General features: G+C 41.4%; 1 protein-coding gene across 1 annotated transcript in view; it reads right to left on the reverse strand.

Moving 5' to 3' along the window:
- The window catches only part of LOC124138521, a 42,671-nt gene extending 23,770 nt beyond the window's left edge, over window positions 1–18,901 (reverse strand). The window contains exon 1 of the mRNA XM_046505227.2: window positions 18,816–18,901. Coding sequence (XP_046361183.2) covers window positions 18,816–18,845 — 30 coding nt within the window. The 5' untranslated portion in view covers window positions 18,846–18,901. The remainder of the gene's footprint in view (window positions 1–18,815) is intronic.
- Window positions 18,902–27,714: the final 8,813 nt, after the last annotated feature.

Raw genomic sequence — 27,714 nt, forward strand, 5'->3', positions numbered from 1 at the left:
CATTTCATTGGTCGGTCAAAGTTTGCAAAAGGTCGTTCTGACGTGACCCGTAATGGGATGTTCCCAGATCTTTGTTTAGCGGTAGCAAGAACTAAGATCTGATTTTAATAAGGTTGAAGTAGAGCAGGACATACAAACCCTTTTCGCGAACATCGTGTGTCATCACTTATTTTCAGTGATTAATTCTTGTAATTTTCTTCACTGTTTTGCCTTTTACGCCATGCTGATTCGGTTTCGGAAAATGTTCATGAACATTGTGGCCAATTAGGGAATCACGTTACGTTGACGGTATGACGAGGCAACGTTTTAACCACTAGGATACATCTCCATCGTGATGATGATGATGATCTACTTTCCACTTTCTGTAGTTGTATGATATAATGAATGACTTGGGAACACATTGCAACCGGTAGGCAAGTATGACAGTAGATGTTATGACCGCGAACGATCTTCAAGGACTATAGGGGTAAGACGCGAAATTTCAAAGATGACATTTTTGGATCAGTCGTGAGCCATTCATTCTACCATGAATATGGAAATACTCGATGAAGATTGGTCAGTCAGGGGTTTCAAATCACAATAAACCTTCTCTGATTGAAACAGCCGATTTGATTGCGGCATCACCGCCGGAGCTAATATTTTTAGAATAGTACTTATTTTACAGTCATTGTCGGTAGGCATATTGAAATAATTTTATGCACAATTACAGGCTAAAAAAATGCAAAGTTGCAGTTACGAAAATATTCAAATGAAGCTTTCTATTTGGCGCTTTTCTATATATATGACTGTGACGTCATATCTCTTACGTCACAATGAGCGATATGAAGTGATAATAATAAGGCGCGCTGTAGAGCGAAACCTTTACAAGGCATGCTTAGTTTTCTTAGGGGTGCCCACCTCATGTTAGTTAACGAAGTTGCCATGCTACATGCTTTTAGTGCGTAGAGCCTGGTTTTGGATCAATCGATCCTATGGTCCTGTCGTTAACCTGGGACGCACTGAACGGGGTCGATCGTCAATATTGTTTGGTTTGTTGGTACCTGTTCCATAGTCTGCCAATCACAGACTGTGAAACATCAAACGTATTGGCCACTGCACGCTGACTTCTGCCAGTTTCCAGCATGCCAATAGCCAGCAGTCGCTCCGCGCGTTGCAGGCACCGCATCTCTAGTTCATACACAAACAATAGATGAAATCAATTATATCACAACTGTAATGTAAGCAGAATCAATACAATTGACAGAAATATTGGTCCACAGAAATTGACCGACCTTCGTTGAAAGTGTCAACATCAGGTATAACTTCTTTCAGTGGCATATATCGTGTTGGTTACTGATGCGTCAAATATGAAAATATCTGTCATAATCAACATAAAAGCAACAAAACCCTTCATAATCGTAATAAATATCTGCCTTCCAGAGTGTCCATGCACGACTCCGACTATATCATAAGCATGTTTAGATGAAAAGGTGACCGTATCCTGCCCTACCGATGGCATCCGCCACAAACACGTGCAAAAGGCAAGTCAGTCAACAGAGGTAATTGTATCGGATATCTTGTTAGTCACGGATGCGTCAAATATCTCTTTCAACACCGTAGGCCGGTTATCCGGCCAAGAAGCATCGAGTCTCCAGACACCGTTGGCCGGTTAACCGGCCAAGCCGTAGTCACGTCAAAATAATATATAGTTTTATGGACCTACCTGTGATATCATTCATTTATTAAATCTATCACATTTCACAATGTCTGAAATACGTATTCCATTTCAATTTATCATTTTTTATCGATAAATTAAAAAATTATTCACTATTTACCGCGATGTTATTGAAAATAAAATTCTCGGACACAAATTTCGACAACGGGTCAACATCGAACATGTCAAAGAGCAAAATAAAGACGTTCTAAACAAATCTTTAAATATATTATACAAAGTAATAAATAAAATCAACAAAAATATATCTAAAAGTAATCAAACTTACATATCTAAGTTATTATTTCCATCATTTCGTGCGATCGCGTGTAATGTAAGTCAAATGACATCTCGGTTTTCGTCGCCTTGAATTCTCGGCTCGGACACGATGTTAAATGCAAAAATATATGCATGAAAAATCTTGTCACAGCTCGTAACCTAGCACGATACATTCACGAAGTTTTATATTTTTAATATATATCGTGATTTCATGCTTAAAACGTTCAGAATAACACGATTTAACAAAATTCTTTCGCCAACTTCTCAAATATATCAAACACGAGCTTGGAATCACAGCTGTAATTTGATTGACTGCATTAGGTCATGTGCTCAGAATTGACTAATATCGAAACTTGTAGCAGATTTCGGCAAGAAAGCGTCATTAGAAACCAATATTAATCCAATGAAATCGCTTGTTATAACTACGAAAAAAACCAGGCGTGTAGATGAAGGCATAAGCTTTCTAGCGATGTGTCATATGCCATTCTTCGACGAACGTGTTATTCATACGAAGCCTCGAAAACGGCGGTATTTCTTCATGTTACTGAGCGGACAGCCGCTGTTATCGGGAAATGGGTGATGACAGAAACTATTTATAATTCTTTTTAAAATGATTTTCCAATTTCGTAAACAATGAAAATAAAACAGAAATAGGTAAGTGGATTTTATGAAATCTTATATTTGCCGAAAATCGTCAAGTTTTCGCTTCCTTGGTCCTTAATCTGGATGTTAACAACGTGTAAGCTTACATTTTTTATTTACAACGAACTTAATTAAGTTGTAAATGCATTATTTAAATAATGTGAAAAACATAACTTTCACATTTATAAACCATGGGATCAGACCTTTCAAATGGTGTATAACATGTAGTAGCAAATATATTTTACGAGAAGATATTTTCTTTGATAAATGTTGGCTTCATCTATCACACAAGAGTCTCTGGGAACTCGGTGTCCGAGCAGTAAACACTTCTGGTTGACTGGTGTTGAAAGAGATATGAAAATATCCCCAAAACATGTCTGTCATAATCAACATAAAAACGACAAAAACCCTTCATAATCATAACAAACATCTGCCTAACACAGTGTCCATGAACGACTCCGACAATCTCATAAGCATGTTTAGATGAAAAGGTGACCGTATCCTGCCCTACCGATGGCATCCGCCACAAACACGTGCAAAAGGCAAGTCAGCCAACGGAGGGAATTGTATCGGATATCGTGTTGTTCACGGATGCGTCAAATACGAACATATCCTCAAAATATATCTGTCATAATCAACATAAAAACGACAAACACCTTCATAATCAAAATAAGCATCTGCCTAACAGAGTGTCCATGCACGACTCCGACTATATCATAAGCATGTTTAGATGAAAAGGTGACCGTATCCTGCCCTACCGATGGCATCCGCCACAAACACGTGCAAAAGGCAAGTCAGTCAACGGAGGGAATTGTATCGGATATCGTGTTGGTCACGGATGCGTCAAATACGAACATATCCTCAAAACATATCTGTCATAATCAACATAAAAACGACAGCACCCCTTCATAATCAAAATAACCATGTGCCTAACACAGTGTCCATGCACGACTCCGACTTTATCATAAGCATGTTTAGATGAAAAGGTGACCGTATCCTGCCCTACCGATGGCATCCGCGACAAACACGTGCAAAAGGCAAGTCAGTCAACAAAGGGAATTGTATCGGATATCGTGTTGGTCACTGATGCGTCAAATATGAAAATATCCTCAAAATATATGTATAATCAACATAAAAACAACAAAACCCTTCATAATCGTAATAAATATCTGCCTAACAGAGTGTCCATGCACGACTCCGACTATAATTATCATAAGCATGTTTAGATGAAAAGGTGACCGTATCCTGCCCTACCGATGACATCCGCCATAAACACGTGCAAAAGGCAAGTCAGTCAACAAAGGGAATTGTATCGGTTATCGTGTTGGTTACTGATGCGTCAAATATGAACATATCCTCAAAATATCTGTCATAATCTACATAAAAACGACAAACACCTTCATAATCAAAATAAGCATCTGCCTAACAGAGTGTCCATGCACGACTCCGACTATATCATAAGCATGTTTAGATGAAAAGGTGACCGTATCCTGCCCTACCGATGGCATCCGCCACAAACACGTGCAAAAGGCAAGTCAGTCAACAGAGGGAATTGTATCGGATATCGTGTTGGTCACTGATGCGTCAAATATGAAAATATCCTCAAAAAATATCTGTCATAATCAACATAAAAACGACAAAACCCTTCATAATCATGATAAATATCTGCCTAACAGAGTGTCCATGCACGACTCCGACTATATCATAAGCATGTTTAGATGAAAAGGTGACCGTATCCTGCCCTACCGATGGCATCCGCCACAAACACGTGCAAAAGGCAAGTCAGTCAACGGAGGGAATTGTATCGGTTATCGTGTTGGTCACTGATGCGTCAAATATGAAAATATCCTAAAAAAATATATGTAATAATCAACATAAAAACGACAAAACCCCTATAATCAGAATAAATATCTGCCTAACACAGTGTCCTTGCACGACTCCGACTATATCATAAGCATGTTTAGATGAAAAGGTGACCGTATCCTGCCCTACCGATGGCATCCGCCACAAACACGTGCAAAAGGCAAGTCAGTCAACGGAGGGAATTGTATCGGATATCGTGTTGGTCACTGATGCGTCAAATATGAAAATATCCTCAAAATATATGTAATAATCAACATAAAAACGACAAAACCCTTCATAATCAGGATAAATATCTGCCTAACACAGTGTCCTTGCACGACGTCGACTTTATCATAAGCATGTTTAGATGAAAAGGTGACCGTATCCTGCCCTACCGATGGCATCCGCGACAAACACGTGTAAAAGGCAAGTCAGTCAACAGAGGGAATTGTATCGGATATCGTGTTGGTCACTGATGCGTGAGGGGGCACGGACGGCCCAGTCGTCTAAGGCGCCGCGATTTGCTGTGCAGAGTTGCGTCCCTTGGGCACGCCAGAAACCTATGATTGTGGGTTCGAATCCCGGTTCGCCCCGATTATGTTTCTAGGTTTGTCAGCACCATACCCGTGCTCATGGGTTTCACCGAAGTGGTAAACGTCTGAGACCCGCATCACTTCGGGCTTTCCTCCCACATTAAGCTGACACGCCGCGATATAACTGGAATACTGTTAAAAGCGGCGTTAAACCCTACTCACTCACTCACTCACTGATGCGTCAAATGTGAAAATATCCGCCACAAACACGTGCAAAAGGCAAGTCAATCAACAGGGGGAATTGTATCGGTTATTGTGTTGGTCACTGATGCGTCAAATATGAAAATATCCTCACAAAATATCTGTCATAATCAACATAAAAACGACAAAACCCTTCATAATCAGAATAAATATCTGCCTAAAAGAGTGTCCATGCACGACTCCGACTATATCATAAGCATGTTTAGATGAAAAGGTGACCGTATCCTGCCCTACCGATGGCATCCGCCACAAACACGTGCAAAAGGCAAGTCAGTCAACGGAGGGAATTGTATCGGATATCGTGTTGGTCACTGATGCGTCAAATATGAAAATATCCTCAAAATATATGTATAATCAACATAAAAACAACAAAACCCTTCATAATCGTAATAAATATCTGCCTAACAGAGTGTCCATGCACGACTCCGACTATAATTATCATAAGCATGTTTAGATGAAAAGGTGACCGTATCCTGCCCTACCGATGACATCCGCCATAAACACGTGCAAAAGGCAAGTCAGTCAACAAAGGGAATTGTATCGGTTATCGTGTTGGTTACTGATGCGTCAAATATGAACATATCCTCAAAATATCTGTCATAATCTACATAAAAACGACAAAAACCCTCATAATCATGATAAATATCTGCCTTCCAGAGTGTCCATGCACGACTCCGACTATATCATAAGCATGTTTAGATGAAAAGGTGACCGTATCCTGCCCTACCGATGGCATCCGCCACAAACACGTGCAAAAGGCAAGTCAGTCAACGGAGGGAATTGTATCGGTTATCGTGTTGGTTACTGATGCGTCAAATATGAAAATATCCTCAAAATATCTGTCATAATCTACATAAAAACGACAAACACCTTCATAATCAGGATAAATATCTGCCTAACAGAGTGTCCATGCACGACTCCGACTATATCATAAGCATGTTGAGATGAAAAGGTGACCGTATCCTGCCCTACCGATGGCATCCGCCACAAACACGTGCAAAAGGCAAGTCAGTCAACAGAGGGAATTGTATCGGATATCGTGTTGGTCACTGATGCGTCAGGGGGCACGGACGGCCCAGTCGTCTAAGGCGCCGCGATTTGCTGTGCAGAGTTGCGTCCCTTGGGCACGCCAGAAACCTATGATTGTGGGTTCGAATCCCGGTTCGCCCCGATTATGTTTCTAGGTTTGTCAGCACCATACCCGTGCTCATGGGTTTCACCGAAGTGGTAAACGTCTGAGACCCGCATCACTTCGGGCTTTCCTCCCACATTAAGCTGACACGCCGCGATATAACTGGAATACTGTTAAAAGCGGCGTTAAACCCTACTCACTCACTCACTCACTGATGCGTCAAATGTGAAAATATCCGCCACAAACACGTGCAAAAGGCAAGTCAATCAACAGGGGGAATTGTATCGGTTATTGTGTTGGTCACTGATGCGTCAAATATGAAAATATCCTAAAAAAATATCTGTCATAATCAACATAAAAACGACAAAACCCTTCATAATCAGAATAAATATCTGCCTAAAAGAGTGTCCATGCACGACTCCGACTATATCATAAGCATGTTTAGATGAAAAGGTGACCGTATCCTGCCCTACCGATGGCATCCGCCACAAACACGTGCAAAAGGCAAGTCAGTCAACGGAGGGAATTGTATCGGATATCGTGTTGGTCACTGATGCGTCAAATATGAAAATATCCTCAAAATATATGTATAATCAACATAAAAACAACAAAACCCTTCATAATCGTAATAAATATCTGCCTAACAGAGTGTCCATGCACGACTCCGACTATAATTATCATAAGCATGTTTAGATGAAAAGGTGACCGTATCCTGCCCTACCGATGACATCCGCCACAAACACGTGCAAAAGGCAAGTCAGTCAACGGAGGGAATTGTATCGGTTATCGTGTTGGTTACTGATGCGTCAAATATGAAAATATCCTCAAAATATCTGTTATAATCTACATAAAAACGACAAACACCTTCATAATCATGATAAATATCTGCCTAACAGAGTGTCCATGCACGACTCCGACTATATCATAAGCATGTTGAGATGAAAAGGTGACCGTATCCTGCCCTACCGATGGCATCCGCCACAAACACGTGCAAAAGGCAAGTCAGTCAACAGAGGGAATTGTATCGGATATCGTGTTGGTCACTGATGCGTCAAATATGAAAATATCCTCAAAAAATATCTGTCATAATCAACATAAAAACGACAAAACCCTTCATAATCATGATAAATATCTGCCTAACAGAGTGTCCATGCACGACTCCGACTATATCATAAGCATGTTTAGATGAAAAGGTGACCGTATCCTGCCCTACCGATGGCATCCGCCACAAACACGTGCAAAAGGCAAGTCAGTCAACAGAGGGAATTGTATCGGATATCGTGTTGGTCACTGATGCGTCAAATATGAAAATATCCTCAAAAAATATATGTAATAATCAACATAAAAACGACAAAACCCCTATAATCAGAATAAATATCTGCCTAACACAGTGTCCTTGCACGACTCCGACTATATCATAAGCATGTTTAGATGAAAAGGTGACCGTATCCTGCCCTACCGATGGCATCCGCCACAAACACGTGCAAAAGGCAAGTCAGTCAACGGAGGGAATTGTATCGGATATCGTGTTGGTCACTGATGCGTCAAATATGAAAATATCCTCAAAAAATATATGTAATAATCAACATAAAAACGACAAAACCCTTCATAATCAGAATAAATATCTGCCTAACACAGTGTCCATGCACGACTCCGACTATATCATAAGCATGTTTAGATGAAAAGGTGACCGTATCCTGCCCTACCGATGGCATCCGCCACAAACACGTGCAAAAGGCAAGTCAGTCAACGGAGGGAATTGTATCGGATATCGTGTTGGTCACTGATGCGTCAAATATGAAAATATCCTCAAAATATATGTAATAATCAACATAAAAACGACAAAACCCTTCATAATCAGGATAAATATCTGCCTAACACAGTGTCCTTGCACGACGTCGACTATATCATAAGCATGTTTAGATGAAAAGGTGACCGTATCCTGCCCTACCGATGGCATCCGCCACAAACACGTGCAAAAGGCAAGTCAGTCAACAGAGGGAATTGTATCGGATATCGTGTTGGTCACTGATGCGTCAAATATGAAAATATCCTCAAAAAATATCTGTCATAATCAACATTAAAACGACAAAACCCCTCATAATCAGAATAAATATCTGCCTAACACAGTGTCCTTGCACGACTCCGACTTTATCATAAGCATGTTTAGATGAAAAGGTGACCGTATCCTGCCCTACCGATGGCATCCGCGACAAACACGTGCAAAAGGCAAGTCAGTCAACAGAGGAAATTGTATCGGTTATCGTGTTGGTTACTGATGCGTCAAATATGAAAATATCCTCAAAATATCTGTCATAATCTACATAAAAACGACAAACACCTTCATAATCATGATAAATATCTGCCTTACAGAGTGTCCATGCACGACTCCGACTATATCATAAGCATGTTTAGATGAAAAGGTGACCGTATCCTGCCCTACCGATGGCATCCGCCACAAACACGTGCAAAAGGCAAGTCAGTCAACAGAGGGAATTGTATCGGATATCGTGTTGGTCACTGATGCGTCAAATATGAAAATATCCTCAAAATATATGTAATAATCAACATAAAAACGACAAAACCCTTCATAATCAGGATAAATATCTGCCTAACACAGTGTCCTTGCACGACGTCGACTATATCATAAGCATGTTTAGATGAAAAGGTGACCGTATCCTGCCCTACCGATGGCATCCGCGACAAACACGTGTAAAAGGCAAGTCAGTCAACAGAGGGAATTGTATCGGATATCGTGTTGGTCACTGATGCGTCAGGGGGCACGGACGGCCCAGTCGTCTAAGGCGCCGCGATTTGCTGTGCAGAGTTGCGTCCCTTGGGCACGCCAGAAACCTATGATTGTGGGTTCGAATCCCGGTTCGCCCCGATTATGTTTCTAGGTTTGTCAGCACCATACCCGTGCTCATGGGTTTCACCGAAGTGGTAAACGTCTGAGACCCGCATCACTTCGGGCTTTCCTCCCACATTAAGCTGACACGCCGCGATATAACTGGAATACTGTTAAAAGCGGCGTTAAACCCTACTCAATCACTCACTCACTGATGCGTCAAATGTGAAAATAACCGCCACAAACACGTGCAAAAGGCAAGTCAATCAACAGGGGGAATTGTATCGGTTATTGTGTTGGTCACTGATGCGTCAAATATGAAAATATCCTCAAAAAATATCTGTCATAATCAACATAAAAACGACAAAACCCTTCATAATCAGAATAAATATCTGCCTAACAGAGTGTCCATGCACGACTCCGACTATATCATAAGCATGTTTAGATGAAAAGGTGACCGTATCCTGCCCTACCGATGGCATCCGCCACAAACACGTGCAAAAGGCAAGTCAGTCAACGGAGGGAATTGTATCGGATATCGTGTTGGTCACTGATGCGTCAAATATGAAAATATCCTCAAAATATATGTATAATTAACATAAAAACAACAAAACCCTTCATAATCGTAATAAATATCTGCCAAACAGAGTGTCCATGCACGACTCCGACTATAATTATCATAAGCATGTTTAGATGAAAAGGTGACCGTATCCTGCCCTACCGATGACATCCGCCATAAACACGTGCAAAAGGCAAGTCAGTCAACAAAGGGAATTGTATCGGTTATCGTGTTGGTTACTGATGCGTCAAATATGAACATATCCTCAAAATATCTGTCATAATCTACATAAAAACGACAAAAACCCTCATAATCATGATAAATATCTGCCTTCCAGAGTGTCCATGCACGACTCCGACTATATCATAAGCATGTTTAGATGAAAAGGTGACCGTATCCTGCCCTACCGATGGCATCCGCCACAAACACGTGCAAAAGGCAAGTCAGTCAACAGAGGGAATTGTATCGGATATCGTGTTGGTTACTGATGCGTCAAATATGAAAATATCCTCAAAAAATATCTGTCATAATCTACATAAAAACGACAAACACCATCATAATCAGAATAAATATCTGCCTAACACAGTGTCCATGCACGACTCCGACTATATCATAAGCATGTTGAGATGAAAAGGTGACCGTATCCTGCCCTACCGATGGCATCCGCCACAAACACGTGCAAAAGGCAAGTCAGTCAACAGAGGGAATTGTATCGGATATCGTGTTGGTCACTGATGCGTCAAATATGAAAATATCCTCAAAATATCTGTCATAATCAACATAAAAACGACAAAACCCTTCATAATCATGATAAATATCTGCCTAACAGAGTGTCCATGCACGACTCCGACTATATCATAAGCATGTTTAGATGAAAAGGTGACCGTATCCTGCCCTACCGATGGCATCCGCCACAAACACGTGCAAAAGGCAAGTCAGTCAACAGAGGGAATTGTATCGGATATCGTGTTGGTCACTGATGCGTCAAATATGAAAATATCCTCAAAAAATATATGTAATAATCAACATAAAAACGACAAAACCCCTATAATCAGAATAAATATCTGCCTAACACAGTGTCCTTGCACGACTCCGACTATATCATAAGCATGTTTAGATGAAAAGGTGACCGTATCCTGCCCTACCGATGGCATCCGCCACAAACACGTGCAAAAGGCAAGTCAGTCAACAGAGGGAATTGTATCGGATATCGTGTTGGTCACTGATGCGTCAAATATGAAAATATCCTCAAAAAATATATGTAATAATCAACATAAAAACGACAAAACCCCTATAATCAGAATAAATATCTGCCTAACACAGTGTCCTTGCACGACTCCGACTATATCATCAGCATGTTTAGATGAAAAGGTGACCGTATCCTGCCCTACCGATGGCATCCGCCACAAACACGTGCAAAAGGCAAGTCAGTCAACGGAGGGAATTGTATCGGATATCGTGTTGGTCACTGATGCGTCAAATATGAAAATATCCTCAAAATATATGTAATAATCAACATAAAAACGACAAAACCCTTCATAATCAGGATAAAAATCTGCCTAACACAGTGTCCTTGCACGACGTCGACTATATCATAAGCATGTTTAGATGAAAAGGTGACCGTATCCTGCCCTACCGATGGCATCCGCCACAAACACGTGCAAAAGGCAAGTCAGTCAACAGAGGGAATTGTATCGGATATCGTGTTGGTCACTGATGCGTGAGGGGGCACGGACGGCCCAGTCGTCTAAGGCGCCGCGATTTGCTGTGCAGAGTTGCGTCCCTTGGGCACGCCAGAAACCTATGATTGTGGGTTCGAATCCCGGTTCGCCCCGATTATGTTTCTAGGTTTGTCAGCACCATACCCGTGCTCATGGGTTTCACCGAAGTGGTAAACGTCTGAGACCCGCATCACTTCGGGCTTTCCTCCCACATTAAGCTGACACGCCGCGATATAACTGGAATACTGTTAAAAGCGGCGTTAAACCCTACTCAATCACTCACTCACTCACTCACTCACTGATGCGTCAAATGTGAAAATATCCGCCACAAACACGTGCAAAAGGCAAGTCAATCAACAGGGGGAATTGTATCGGTTATTGTGTTGGTCACTGATGCGTCAAATATGAAAATATCCTCAAAAAATATCTGTCATAATCAACATAAAAACGACAAAACCCTTCATAATCAGAATAAATATCTGCCTAACAGAGTGTCCATGCACGACTCCGACTATATCATAAGCATGTTGAGATGAAAAGGTGACCATATCCTGCCCTACCGATGGCATCCGCCACAAACACGTGCAAAAGGCAAGTCAGTCAACGGAGGGAATTGTATCGGATATCGTGTTGGTCACTGATGCGTCAAATATGAAAATATCCTCAAAATATATGTATAATCAACATAAAAACAACAAAACCCTTCATAATCGTAATAAATATCTGCCTAACAGAGTGTCCATGCACGACTCCGACTATAATTATCATAAGCATGTTTAGATGAAAAGGTGACCGTATCCTGCCCTACCGATGACATCCGCCATAAACACGTGCAAAAGGCAAGTCAGTCAACAAAGGGAATTGTATCAGTTATCGTGTTGGTTACTGATGCGTCAAATATGAACATATCCTCAAAATATCTGTCAAAATCTACATAAAAACGACAAAAACCCTCATAATCATGATAAATATCTGCCTTCCAGAGTGTCCATGCACGACTCCGACTATATCATAAGCATGTTTAGATGAAAAGGTGACCGTATCCTGCCCTACCGATGGCATCCGCCACAAACACGTGCAAAAGGCAAGTCAGTCAACGGAGGGAATTGTATCGGATATCGTGTTGTTCACTGATGCGTCAAATATGAAAATATCCTCAAAAAATATATGTAATAATCAACATAAAAACGACAAAACCCTTCATAATCAGAATAAATATCTGCCTAACAGAGTGTCCATGCACGACTCCGACTATAATTATCATAAGCATGTTTAGATGAAAAGGTGACCGTATCCTGCCCTACCGATGACATCCGCCACAAACACGTGCAAAAGGCAAGTCAGTCAACGGAGGGAATTGTATCGGATATCGTGTTGGTCACTGATGCGTCAAATATGAAAATATCCTCAAAATATATGTATAATTAACATAAAAACAACAAAACCCTTCATAATCGTAATAAATATCTGCCAAACAGAGTGTCCATGCACGACTCCGACTATAATTATCATAAGCATGTTTAGATGAAAAGGTGACCGTATCCTGCCCTACCGATGACATCCGCCATAAACACGTGCAAAAGGCAAGTCAGTCAACAAAGGGAATTGTATCGGTTATCGTGTTGGTTACTGATGCGTCAAATATGAACATATCCTCAAAATATCTGTCATAATCTACATAAAAACGACAAAAACCCTCATAATCATGATAAATATCTGCCTTCCAGAGTGTCCATGCACGACTCCGACTATATCATAAGCATGTTTAGATGAAAAGGTGACCGTATCCTGCCCTACCGATGGCATCCGCCACAAACACGTGCAAAAGGCAAGTCAGTCAACAGAGGGAATTGTATCGGATATCGTGTTGGTTACTGATGCGTCAAATATGAAAATATCCTCAAAAAATATCTGTCATAATCTACATAAAAACGACAAACACCATCATAATCAGAATAAATATCTGCCTAACACAGTGTCCATGCACGACTCCGACTATATCATAAGCATGTTGAGATGAAAAGGTGACCGTATCCTGCCCTACCGATGGCATCCGCCACAAACACGTGCAAAAGGCAAGTCAGTCAACAGAGGGAATTGTATCGGATATCGTGTTGGTCACTGATGCGTCAAATATGAAAATATCCTCAAAATATCTGTCATAATCAACATAAAAACGACAAAACCCTTCATAATCATGATAAATATCTGCCTAACAGAGTGTCCATGCACGACTCCGACTATATCATAAGCATGTTTAGATGAAAAGGTGACCGTATCCTGCCCTACCGATGGCATCCGCCACAAACACGTGCAAAAGGCAAGTCAGTCAACAGAGGGAATTGTATCGGATATCGTGTTGGTCACTGATGCGTCAAATATGAAAATATCCTCAAAAAATATATGTAATAATCAACATAAAAACGACAAAACCCCTATAATCAGAATAAATATCTGCCTAACACAGTGTCCTTGCACGACTCCGACTATATCATCAGCATGTTTAGATGAAAAGGTGACCGTATCCTGCCCTACCGATGGCATCCGCCACAAACACGTGCAAAAGGCAAGTCAGTCAACGGAGGGAATTGTATCGGATATCGTGTTGGTCACTGATGCGTCAAATATGAAAATATCCTCAAAATATATGTAATAATCAACATAAAAACGACAAAACCCTTCATAATCAGGATAAAAATCTGCCTAACACAGTGTCCTTGCACGACGTCGACTATATCATAAGCATGTTTAGATGAAAAGGTGACCGTATCCTGCCCTACCGATGGCATCCGCCACAAACACGTGCAAAAGGCAAGTCAGTCAACAGAGGGAATTGTATCGGATATCGTGTTGGTCACTGATGCGTGAGGGGGCACGGACGGCCCAGTCGTCTAAGGCGCCGCGATTTGCTGTGCAGAGTTGCGTCCCTTGGGCACGCCAGAAACCTATGATTGTGGGTTCGAATCCCGGTTCGCCCCGATTATGTTTCTAGGTTTGTCAGCACCATACCCGTGCTCATGGGTTTCACCGAAGTGGTAAACGTCTGAGACCCGCATCACTTCGGGCTTTCCTCCCACATTAAGCTGACACGCCGCGATATAACTGGAATACTGTTAAAAGCGGCGTTAAACCCTACTCAATCACTCACTCACTCACTCACTCACTGATGCGTCAAATGTGAAAATATCCGCCACAAACACGTGCAAAAGGCAAGTCAATCAACAGGGGGAATTGTATCGGTTATTGTGTTGGTCACTGATGCGTCAAATATGAAAATATCCTCAAAAAATATCTGTCATAATCAACATAAAAACGACAAAACCCTTCATAATCAGAATAAATATCTGCCTAACAGAGTGTCCATGCACGACTCCGACTATATCATAAGCATGTTGAGATGAAAAGGTGACCATATCCTGCCCTACCGATGGCATCCGCCACAAACACGTGCAAAAGGCAAGTCAGTCAACGGAGGGAATTGTATCGGATATCGTGTTGGTCACTGATGCGTCAAATATGAAAATATCCTCAAAATATATGTATAATCAACATAAAAACAACAAAACCCTTCATAATCGTAATAAATATCTGCCTAACAGAGTGTCCATGCACGACTCCGACTATAATTATCATAAGCATGTTTAGATGAAAAGGTGACCGTATCCTGCCCTACCGATGACATCCGCCATAAACACGTGCAAAAGGCAAGTCAGTCAACAAAGGGAATTGTATCGGTTATCGTGTTGGTTACTGATGCGTCAAATATGAACATATCCTCAAAATATCTGTCAAAATCTACATAAAAACGACAAAAACCCTCATAATCATGATAAATATCTGCCTTCCAGAGTGTCCATGCACGACTCCGACTATATCATAAGCATGTTTAGATGAAAAGGTGACCGTATCCTGCCCTACCGATGGCATCCGCCACAAACACGTGCAAAAGGCAAGTCAGTCAACGGAGGGAATTGTATCGGATATCGTGTTGTTCACTGATGCGTCAAATATGAAAATATCCTCAAAAAATATATGTAATAATCAACATAAAAACGACAAAACCCTTCATAATCAGAATAAATATCTGCCTAACAGAGTGTCCATGCACGACTCCGACTATAATTATCATAAGCATGTTTAGATGAAAAGGTGACCGTATCCTGCCCTACCGATGACATCCGCCACAAACACGTGCAAAAGGCAAGTCAGTCAACGGAGGGAATTGTATCGGTTATCGTGTTGGTTACTGATGCGTCAAATATGAAAATATCCTCAAAATATCTGTCATAATCTACATAAAAACGACAAACACCTTCATAATCATGATAAATATCTGCCTAACAGAGTGTCCATGCACGACTCCGACTATATCATAAGCATGTTTAGATGAAAAGGTGACCGTATCCTGCCCTACCGATGACATCCGCCACAAACACGTGCAAAAGGCAAGTCAGTCAACGGAGGGAATTGTATCGGATATCGTGTTGGTTACTGATGCGTCAAATATGAAAATATCCTCAAAATATCTGTCATAATCTACATAAAAACGACAAACACCTTCATAATCATGATAAATATCTGCCTAACACAGTGTCCTTGCACGACGTCGACTATATCATAAGCATGTTTAGATGAAAAGGTGACCGTATCCTGCCCTACCGATGACATCCGCCACAAACACGTGCAAAAGGCAAGTCAGTCAACAGAGGGAATTGTATCGGATATCGTGTTGACCACTGATGCGTCAAATATGAAAATATATTTTGAAAGCTTTACTTTTGGGGCCTTGAATACTGTAATCCTGATCCCCACGCGTACAGAGCTGACAAGCTAGTATCTTATTCAGGTTGAATCTGGGATTTGAATCCACCATGGGATCCTGGCACGACTAAAGGGCACAATTGTGCACAGTGTTGTGTTTGGAGACGTGTTGTGTACAGCCATAATTATACATAGGTAAGCATGGCCACAGAACGGATCGTAAAGTACACTCTTCCAAAAAAGAACGCACGGTTAGTATGTAGTTCACTGAACCTGACTACACTAAAAAACGGTGTATAAATTTGATATATATTATTGGAAAATGTTGGTGGGCTGATATTCGACAAACGGAGCCATTGTCGATTTTGCAATGTCTTAAACGGCATTGTACACTTGTTCAAAAATGTCATGGAGGAAAACAGTAAAGCAAAATGCAAGTGCAAGTTATGGCATTTGTAACTCGTGGTAGTGGCTATAAAAAGGCAAGCATAAGCTAATAATTTGTCATTCAATTGTCAACATTTTTCAAGTTCGAAAATGCCGAGACACAGCGCTGCCGATCGGAACATCGCCATAGGACGTATCCAAAGAGGGGAATCACAGTCTTCTGTTGCACGCCACTTCAACGTCCGCCACAGCACCATTTGCCGCCTTTGGGACCGATACACACAGTTCAATTCCACTGCAGACCGCCCGTGGACCGGCCGGTCAAGAGTAACCACCCCTGCACAGGATCGCTACATTCGACTGTTCCACCTACGTCATCGCAATGACATAGCTACGGAGACTGCAGGACGCATCCCTGGTTTGAGGATAATATCGGACCAGACTGTCAGGAACCATCTTCGCGAGGCTGGAATCCGACCCAGAAGACCAGTTATCGTCGCTGTTTTGCAACAGATCCATCGAAAGCGACGCTTGCCTTGGTGCCATACCTTACAGCCTTAGAATTTGAGAAACTGGAGACTAGTGTGGTTTAGCGATGAATCACGATTTCTTCTTCACCGGTGAGATGGAAGACAACGTGTTAATCTTCGTCGAAATGAGCGTTTTGCCCCACATTGGGTACGTGAATTCGACAATTTCGGTGGCGGTAGGGTCATGGTGCGGGGGGCCATATCCTACACCACGAGATCTGACTTGGTTGTGGTTCAAGGAAATTTGACAGCAAATCGCTACATGAATAAAAAAATTCAACCTCACCTTCTTCCAATCATTGACCGTCAGAGGGAGCTGTTTCAACAGGACAACGCTCCACCGCACACAGCTCGTGTCACGGTAGACTACCTGCATAATGCAAACATCAACGCCTTGCCCCGGCCGTCGAGATATCCAAATCTCAACCCAATCGAACACCTCTGGGATGAACTCGATCGACGTGTACGTCAACGTCAGAACACGCCGCAGACATTCCCACAACTTGCCAAAGCGTTACAAGCAGAATGGCGCAGAATTCCGCAGGACAGAATTCGTACACTTATCCAGTCAGTGTCGAGGAGACGCAGAGCCGTGATTGCTGACCGGGGCGGTCACACGAGATACTGAGTTCAGCGCAACCGTGTTGCCTCATGTGACATGACAATGAACATTTTTCAATGCCTTTGTACAACGACAACATGTGACTATAGAGCTCCAAAATTTCCTATCTGTATCAATGATATTAAATTAAACATATCGACTTCATTAGGTACAATAAATTTACTAAACATCTACCTGTGCGTTTCTTTTTTTGAAGAGTGTATATCCATGTTAGAGGAGTTTGGTAATTTGAAATAGAAGCAATTGCTCAGGTAGTGGACATTTTGAGCAAGAATAATATAAATGGAAGAACAACCTCTGTATGACAATTAGAGACGGCGTTTCGTTGTAGGTTCTAACACCGTCATCAACCCAGTGATGTACAGAGTGTTGTTGACAAGCATATAAACAGATATAAGGCAGTGTTTAGAATACAGCTTCAAAATGCCATTTTCCCCATACACGATTTCTATTTAATGATGGAACACATATGTTGGAGTTTCAACATGACATATTAACTATACAAGATACATTCTCTGTGATAGATCACAGATGTTAGAGTTTTAGAATGGCATATTTCCTCTACAAGATATTTACGCTATGATGGAACTCATATTTGGAGTTTCAAAATGACATATTCTCTACAGAAGATATCTACTCGATGATAAAACACATATGTTGGAGTTTCGACATGACATATTCACTGTACAAGATATCGAATGATGATAGAACACATATGTCGGAGTTTCAAAATGAAATATTCACTATACAAGATATCGAATGATGATAGAACACTTATGTTGGAGTTTCAAAATGAAATATTCGCTATACAAGATATCTAATGATGATAGAACACTTATGTTGGAGTTTCAAAATGAAATATTCGCTATACAAGATATCTAATGATGATAGAACACATATGTCGGAGTTTCAAAATAAAATATTCACTTTACAAGATATCTAATGATGACAGAACACATATGTTGGAGTTTCAAAATGACATATTCACTATACAAGATAGCTACTTACAAAAACAGGATTAACATCCACTGCTAGCATCCACTACTGTGAAACAAGTACCGTGGTTCATATCACGTCGGTAAGTAGCACAAGTCACGTGGTAAATGTATTACACACATCGACCAGCTGTCAATCACAGCACACCGTTTCTCTGATCTCACCAACCAATCAGTGAGCAGAAACAAGTTTCAGTGCGTGTTATGCACCAACCGTGGATACCGTCGTTTCTTTGAATATAAAAACACGTACATGAAATCAATAAATACGCAATAAAGTACATAATCGTCCCATAAGTCCCAGGTTGTTGTTTTAATATTTCAATATCTAACACAGGCATGTACGCCACGAAAATCAATATACGTTCTATAATCACAATTTTAAGGTAATTGTAAAATGATTGAGGGATATAAAGGACATTAAGCAGTGTCGCGACCAAAGTAGCATGATATATATCACGCGACTTCATTCAAAGAATAATGATGGGCAAAAGATATAAATTTACATGTATAATCACTTTGAAATGTATTATATTCATGTTAATTTAGTTACTTTTAATAACAATATAAGATCAGATTGCTGATAAATAAAACATGTGCAACATACATTTTGCAATAAAAGCGGCAAAAAACATTTCCATAATAATAAGAAATAAATACTTAGAGCAGATTTGTGAGATTCCGACGATATTATGAGCATGTGTATATGTAGTCTGTCTCCCAGACCCTTGAGAAAAAATAAAAAGGAGTCCAACGCAAGTCCAGAATGATTTGGCAAGTCTAGATTGCCTCAGCTGTAGGGTCTGTCCAAATCTGCAGGGCTCACAAGCGAGATTCACAGATTTCAAATATCACATGATTTAAGTCAATGGTCAACTGCACCAAATGACATAACTCAATGTCACCACAATTGCAATGCTCGCAGAAGTCAATCGAGATCGTCCCATAAGTGCTTAATTTGGTTTAAATCCGGGGATTTAGACGGCCACGGAAGCACTGTGGTGTTCTGATTGGTGAGGAAGTTCATGGTGATGCGTGCTGTGTGGGGCCTGGCGTTGTTCTGTTAAAAAACTGTCCATAGATAACTGGAAAAAGGTGACGTTGTAGGATTTCATCTCTGTTACGAACGGCGGTAAGATTGTGCGTGCACCAGGTCATTTCTGCGGTTGTAGGAAATGGCCTCCCACATCATCACACTTCCCCCTCAAAATCTGTCCACCTCAACAACACAGTAACGGGCATAGCGCTAATTTCAACGTCTGCAGATTCGGATTCTACCGTCACGACGTTTCAACAGGAAACGTGATTCATCGCTGAACCAAATTCTTTGCCAGTTTCTCCAATTCCATCTTTGGACGTTTCTGCACCAACGAACACGTGACAGGTGGTGGTGACGTTGCAGCACAGGTCCAAGATAAGGTCTTCTTGCACGAAGTCCCTTTTCGCAAAGGCGATTTCGTATTATCTCCGCAGACACTCCCCTGGTCCTAGGACATTTCCTGCGGTTTCAGTTGCTGGCACCGACCTGACCCCCGGATGTAACGGTCGCGGGTGGATCCTAATTGTTGGTAACGCCTCCAGAGGCGTGAGACGGTGCTGTGGTGAACAATTAAAATAACGTGAAACGAATGATTGTGATTCTCCGGCCTCTAGACATCCAATGGCGATATTTCGGTCTTCTGCACGCAAACTTGGCATATTGAATGGGCTATGCTTTGTACCCTGGTGTCATCCTTTTATACCTCATCTTAGAGCGCAACTTCACCAATTTTCACGAGCATCACGCATCGTGATCCTCTTCCACGTAAAATCTTCATGCATTTGGAAAAATGACGTGTTTAGGTTTAGTGTTTCATCGGGTGGTGTGATTTGGTGATTGGTTACGATTATCAACATAAATTCTGTGTGATCTGCGTTGGAAAACCATTATTTCATCGTTTCAATTTACATGAATTGAATTCAACAATAATATTTCACATGTGCGTTTCATTTTTGGGAGAGTATATATAGTTGAAGTAAACACATGGCATCTGCATCAGCATCCATTGTCATGAACAACACAAGGCCCATGGGTGATCAAAGAAACGGCTTTTCTGATATAGAACACAGCAGCATACATGTCGATATTATATGATAACAATGTCCCCCCATTGTTCCATGTACATTGCAACCACGAGGAATCGATTGGTGCTGCACATAGCAATATATCTGTAATAAAACTATTTCACCATGCGCAACACCCTTGAACATCAGCAACCCATGCTTGCCGTAAGTGGCGACTAACAGGATTGGGTGGTCAGGCTCGCGAACTTGGTTGATACACATCAACGTATCCCAATTGCGTAGATCGATGCTGATGATGCCAATCAGACTAGTATATACAGACCGCCGCCACATAGCTGAAATATTGCAGTTTGAATAGTGTTATATTGCATGCATGTTGTAAGTTTATTTTGATGATGGCGAGTAGAAGCAATAAGTAAACCCTCGTTAAATGTCAAAGAGCTAATGTGACTAGCTTTGGTTGTGGTATGCGACAATTAGAAAATAGAGTTACCGCCTTAACTCACATCCGTGAAAAATTCCCTTCTTCGAGTCGCTTCGCGAGGTACGTCTTCTGCGAGTTGATTTGGGTCTTATCTACGTGCCCGGTGCGTACCTAATCGACGATTTTCAACCTCCTTTCAACACTGTTTCCTGGAATCAAGAACGCACCACGTAACTGATTCAAGACTGTGACAAATTCTGAACACAGTGCACCGACTTGTGAATGTGGCTTGTTATTAATGGCTGCTGCCACACATTTCCCCATTGTATTACGTTTTTATGATTGTAAACCCTGTCATGCGTGTTTCAGTATAATGTGTTCCTTTTTATTGATCTTGAGTCGTTACTTACTCGTTTCACAATTAAAATTGAAGTTATGTGCGTGTCGATTTCCAGGTTAACCTTCCTGTTTCAACCTGGTAATCAACTTGTAACAATTGCACATGGACGTATCTACCTCTATTTTGCAGTTAGTTCGTGCACGGACCGCCTCCGTGGTCTAGTGGTAGAGCGTCCGCCCGGAAAGCGGAAGGTCCGGGGTTCGATCCCCGGCCGCGTCATACCAAAAGACGTTTAAAGATGGTACTTGTTGTTAACCTGGCTGGCGTTCGGCATTAAGGGACTAAAACAAGGACTGGTCGGCTCGGAGTCAGTATACTGTGTCTGAGTGGGGTATTCATGTTAAACTGCGGCATGGTATCTCAGTGAGCTAGCACTATAAATCGGGAGGGCACGGGTGGCCTAGTCGTCATAGGCGCCGCGATTCGCTGTACAGAGTTGCGTCCCTTGGGCACGCCAGAAACCTATGATAGTGGGTTCGAATCCCGGTTCGCCCCGATTATGTTTCTAGGTTTGTCAGCACCATACCCGTGCTCGTGGGTTTCACCGAAGTGGTAAACGTCTGATACATGCATCACTTCGGGCTTTCCTCCCACATTAAGCTGACACGCCGTGATATAACTGGAATATTGTTAAAAGCTGCGTTAAACCCAACTCACTCACTCACTATAAATCGGCATCAGTCCGGACTAGTACAAGCAGCCACACAAACACACACACGTACATGCACGTCGCTATATAAGTGCAATAATCTTGGACGCGACGTTAAACCCCATTTCACCTCACCACCTAGTAGTGACACTCACAGACCACCTGAATTCTTCAGGTTTATACAGTGTAAGTTCTTCAAAGAACCTTTACACATGTTGGTGGTATTTTTATTGCCGAATCAGTTTTCCTCTTTGTTTGTTGGAACCCTATTCTCAAGTGCTAGTGTACCCTTGGTTCATCAATAGTACTTAAACAACCGTCAACACTTTATACTCTGTCAATAACACAAAAGTGCATAACGACTACCGTCAGTGTTACTGACTGCTCCAAGTCATTCAGATTACGCTCACGCGCCAGCGATATTATTCTTTTTACAATTAACTACGTTTATAACGAACACGCTTATAGCGTACTGATGGATATAGCGAACTTACTTTTCGTCCCGACTATTTGCTGTAGTTATGCTGTTTATATGCTTATAACGAACTACGGTTATAACGAACTAAAATTAGTGGTCCCTTTGAGTTCGTTATATCCGTAGTTTACTGTATATTTGTCCAAGCTGGAAGAAGAAGAAGTTCGAGGTAGTGTTATGACAAGCGTAAATAATGGATAGATGTAATGTATTCCGTTCCAGTTTAAATATTTATCTTCGATGTGAAATTACGTTTCAGTTTTACATTCGATGTCATTTGTGAACTACAAGTGCCCTGTTACAACAAACATGTTATAACCTGCCATCAGTTTACTTTCACTGGCGGGATGCAGATGTTCATTTGTATGCCGTAAAAAGCGACTTTCTTGTCGTAGAAGGCGACTAACGGGATCGCGTGGTCAGGCTCGCAGACTTGGTTGATGCATTTCATCATACCCCAATTGCGTGGATCAATGATCATAATGTCAATCACTGGTTTGTCTGGTCCAGCATCCTTTGCTGGTCGTAATCGGGTGGTTAGCCTCGGTGACTTGACTTGTCGGTCCATCACCGACAAACGTAGCCTTGACTACGGTCAACCGACTGCTGTCTAGTCGAGACGCTGTAGTATTTGTGACATTGAGGCATTATTTGAACAAGGGAGATAGTTCTATAGATATACAACTGCTTTATTATATGACTGCGACGTTTCCATAGTGTTGTACATCCACATAACTATCTCCCTTGTTCGCCAAACCTACATTTGCATGCCACTTAAAGAAGAGGCATTTAAAGTTATCTGTTTGTCATAAATGTTTCTATAACTACCAGATTAATATTTTACACCCAATAAGAGCTATTTCAACGGATAATCGAGACTGTCTGGCGTATATTTACTATAACTACCTGATAAATAATATTGACATTTCGTAGTTATGGATGCTCTGATCCCATTCTATGCCACGATGCTTAGAATACAATAACGAGACACCGAGAGTTGTATACTCTCTCGAGTTTAATGTATTTGCTCGCGAGTCCTGTGCTATTAAACATGGCTTCTCAAACACTTACGGATCAGAGTAGACGTTGTGTACTGTTGTGCCGCTCTGAGCCGTTAGTATTAGTGATTTTCATTATCCACAGTAATACTAAGCTCTCTACTCTCGCTTTCATGCAGTAGTGATCTGAATGGGATTGCGTCGTCTACAACGTGATGAACGCCGTAAGGATATTGGCATGCTTCAAACTGGTAGATCTCAGCGAGACTCAGTCAGTGATTTGCAGACTTTGGAACAGATTTCTGCAGACGCTAAATGTTAATGATCAGCCCCGCTCACAGCGCCCTACATATTCATACACATATTCACTCGGAACTTTCTGGATTGGCGTGGACGTGTTTGGGGTATCCTATAGAAGGTCATGCGCACTTCATCGTTCGGCAGTATGACAGATTTGGGGTTGATCTGTATGCTGTGGGGCGGGATCACGATCATGACTGCATATTGTCCATGGAAGGGTCACTGGACACTGCTACCGAGACAACAAAATGGCGCCAATAGCTGTGCTGTTTCCGCTCCATGCTTGTCAACGTTTTCTCTTTCAATTGACTACCTCCGGCAGCTTACTTCATCTTCAGAGATACAATGGCCAGCCATGAGTCCTGGCCGTTCTCCCATTCAGCACGTCTTGGGCATGATCTGGAGATTTGCGTGCCGACGTCAAAGGCCACCCGCAACGTTAGCCGAACAGGGTCAGGCGGTGTAAGAGTAGTCACGACTCACTCTAACTGTCATTCGGACAAATAAACGAGTGTTTGGCCAATCGAGGGGACAGAATCCACTTAATGACTACACGTCCCTGTTGTGGTTCTTGATTGTTTGCATGTACTCTTACAATACATCGCCAACATGATCTGTGGAGTGCCATGTTACACCTAGTCCTTCCTTCCTTTTCTTATCCATCCATTACCATCACTCGATGGTTCTTTCGATTTCGATTTTTGTAATCATCTTTTATTTTCGAATATCCCCTTCTTTGTTTGGAGAGTATATATCTGGCTCAAAGAACGTGCGTGTTACCTCCTGGTACAGCTTCCCAAACAGCATAATCACATGACGTCACGCGTCACCACTGGGTATAACCGCAGACGTTTTCTGTATTTCGTGATGGACAATGTCCGATCACGTTTGAATCGCTTAGAGACTGGTCATTTATTGTGGCAGTTCCATTTTGTCACGTCCGTTGTTCGAGACACGTGTGGTCATATACTTCACTGAATGGTCCCACTCTTACCATATAACCCGTCCCAAGCCCGGTGTTCGAGACACCTGGGGTAAATGACACCCGGTGTTGAAGACACATGAGTCACACCCGTCAGTACAGGATCCGTCTCCGTCCCGAGACAAGCGAGACATCCTTCGCCACATCACCCGTCCCGACACCCGGTGTTCGAGACACCTATGTTAAATGAGACCGGTGTTCGAGACAACTAGGTTAATGACACCCGGTGTTGAAGACACATGAGTCACACCCGTCAGTACAGGATCCGTCTCCGTCCCGAGACAAGCGGGGTCACATCCTTCGCCACATCACCCGCCCCGACACCCGGTGTTCGAGACACATAGTTAAATTACACTCAGTGTTGAAGGCACCTGAGGGCACCTTCTTCTCCAAATCGATTTCTATATTCTGTTGCAGTAATTAACTCATGTGCGACCCACTCACATCCTGTGTAATATAAAGCACGTGTACCAGGACATTATCAGGTACAAGTACTGTGTTGAAATCCGACACGAAACCAATCACTACTTCCGTGCAGTACCACCTGAGTTCTTGTTCTGTATCTTGCTTAAACATGGTCATATACGAACGGCACGGGACATATGACTTACATAGTCCTAGAACGTGTTTTATTAGCCTTCCATAAATCGGCACATAAATGCTCTCCGCATAACTGAATGGGTCAATACATCATTTGTGACATCCAAGTACATCCATCTGTAAGGGTATGACAGTGTTGGTCAAAATTGACTGCACTGACATTTAAGTAAAAGGAGGGGGAAAAGAAAATCTTTTTTAAGAAATTGAAAGAACTGTTGTTAAATTTGATTATGTCTATTTAACCATTACTTACCTCAATAGTTTTGTAAAAAGTAATCTGTAGCTGGGTAATTTTGTGTAAAAAGAAATCGGTTCAATGAAAGACAGGGATATGAAATGGATTTGCAACCACATCAACCTCCCATGTTTGAAATGTAAATTTGTGCCGAAAAAAAAACATTTATTTTTTATTTTCAAAGGATATAATGTCTAATAAATCTATCGGCAGATGTATATTGTGTGATGGGGGGGTGTAAAATTTAAATCTAATGTTGTTTTGTTAATAAAATCATGTAAAGGTATTTTTCGAGTGCTGACAAGCGCCAGTGCACTTTATATTTTGGTTATATTGTCGCTAACTTAAGATAGTTTCAATTGCAAATAAAACATATATTAAAATCAACTGAGAGGTATGGTTTCTGTTGCTCCTCAGTCTATATTTTGACATTATGTTCTTGGTTCACATAATAATCGCGCAAATGTATTTTCCCTTTGAAAGGGATAGCCAAACAGTTTTGGGTGGTCCAAAAATATCTGTCAGTAGATCAAGCATATCCACTGTACGAAAACAAACTTGGGTGGATTGTTTGTCCAGTATTTATGACAATACTCATAACACCGAAAAGAGATTGAATATTTGATATTAGTATTCATCGTACGTTTAAGGAACCACTTATGGAAAAGAATTGTATTTCAGAGTACTGGCTGGCGACTAGTTGTCACATAAGAAGCCAATTCTACCAAGACTCTCAGCGCAAGCTGGTCTGACTTGCTTTAAAAAGGTTGATTTCCAAATATGATGAGTAAAATGTAAGACAACTAACTATTGCAAAGACACGTGACTTCTTCCCCTTAAAATGTCTTGAAAGTGTGGGACATTGAAACTAAGCATAATGACGTATAGAATATGGTATGTGCGATGACGACACAGACGTCTGACGAGAAGATGTGCACAACAGAATGTAAAAGAAAAATTAATACTGTCAATTTTGTTGTGCCCCTTAAATATCTTTTTGCAAATAATAGCCACTAAAATATATAAACTTTAGTTGCTTGGGTGAGTATCATCATTTGTGATAATAGTGTAATAATAAAAAAATCGTTTTTGTAGTTGCACATGTTACAAGATTTTATATTGATCCAAAATAGCGATCATTCACTTGCACAAAAACAGCTATCTGTAACAGTACTTTAGTTGTGATTGAACGTGAAAGGGATCCATTACAACCTCGTATGTTCACTAGTCAGCCCCACCAATCAGAGAGGGCCATGTACTGGTCTGTACGTGTGTAGCATGCTGATGGTGAGACTTCCTTTCAACATAAGAGACAAGGCTTCCGGAATAGAGTTCCATCGACTGGTGGCAACTTTGACAAATAGCAGAAGCCTGCTCACTTTGTTTACACTGTCAGTCAATGTGTGTTTGGTTTTCTAGAGACATATGTTACGTTTCCTACTTGTTCAAAATCTTGAATTTAAATCCGATAGCACATACGACGCATCAAGGCTTTATATCCGTAACACCTCTCACTAATTCCACCTTTCTATCAAATCTGTGTCACATGAGGTCTGAATAGGTAAATTTCTGGTCGAAGGAGGTCGATAACATTTTACGTTAAAGCAATGAATTCACTGAAGTGGGACGTGTGCTTTATGGGCATGGAACTGTCTAAAATCAATATAAATGTATGGTAAAAATCTTTAAATTGTTTAACGCATCTTAATTGTAAAGGTTGAATTTAACAAACTATGCCGTAGGGTCGATTTGATGACAATCAAGTGTGTGTTTTTGTCAAGATTA

The sequence above is a fragment of the Haliotis rufescens genome, unplaced genomic scaffold (genome assembly GCF_023055435.1).
Source record: "Haliotis rufescens isolate VD_foot unplaced genomic scaffold, xgHalRufe1.0.p SCAF_97, whole genome shotgun sequence".
NCBI lineage: Eukaryota > Metazoa > Mollusca > Gastropoda > Lepetellida > Haliotidae > Haliotis > Haliotis rufescens.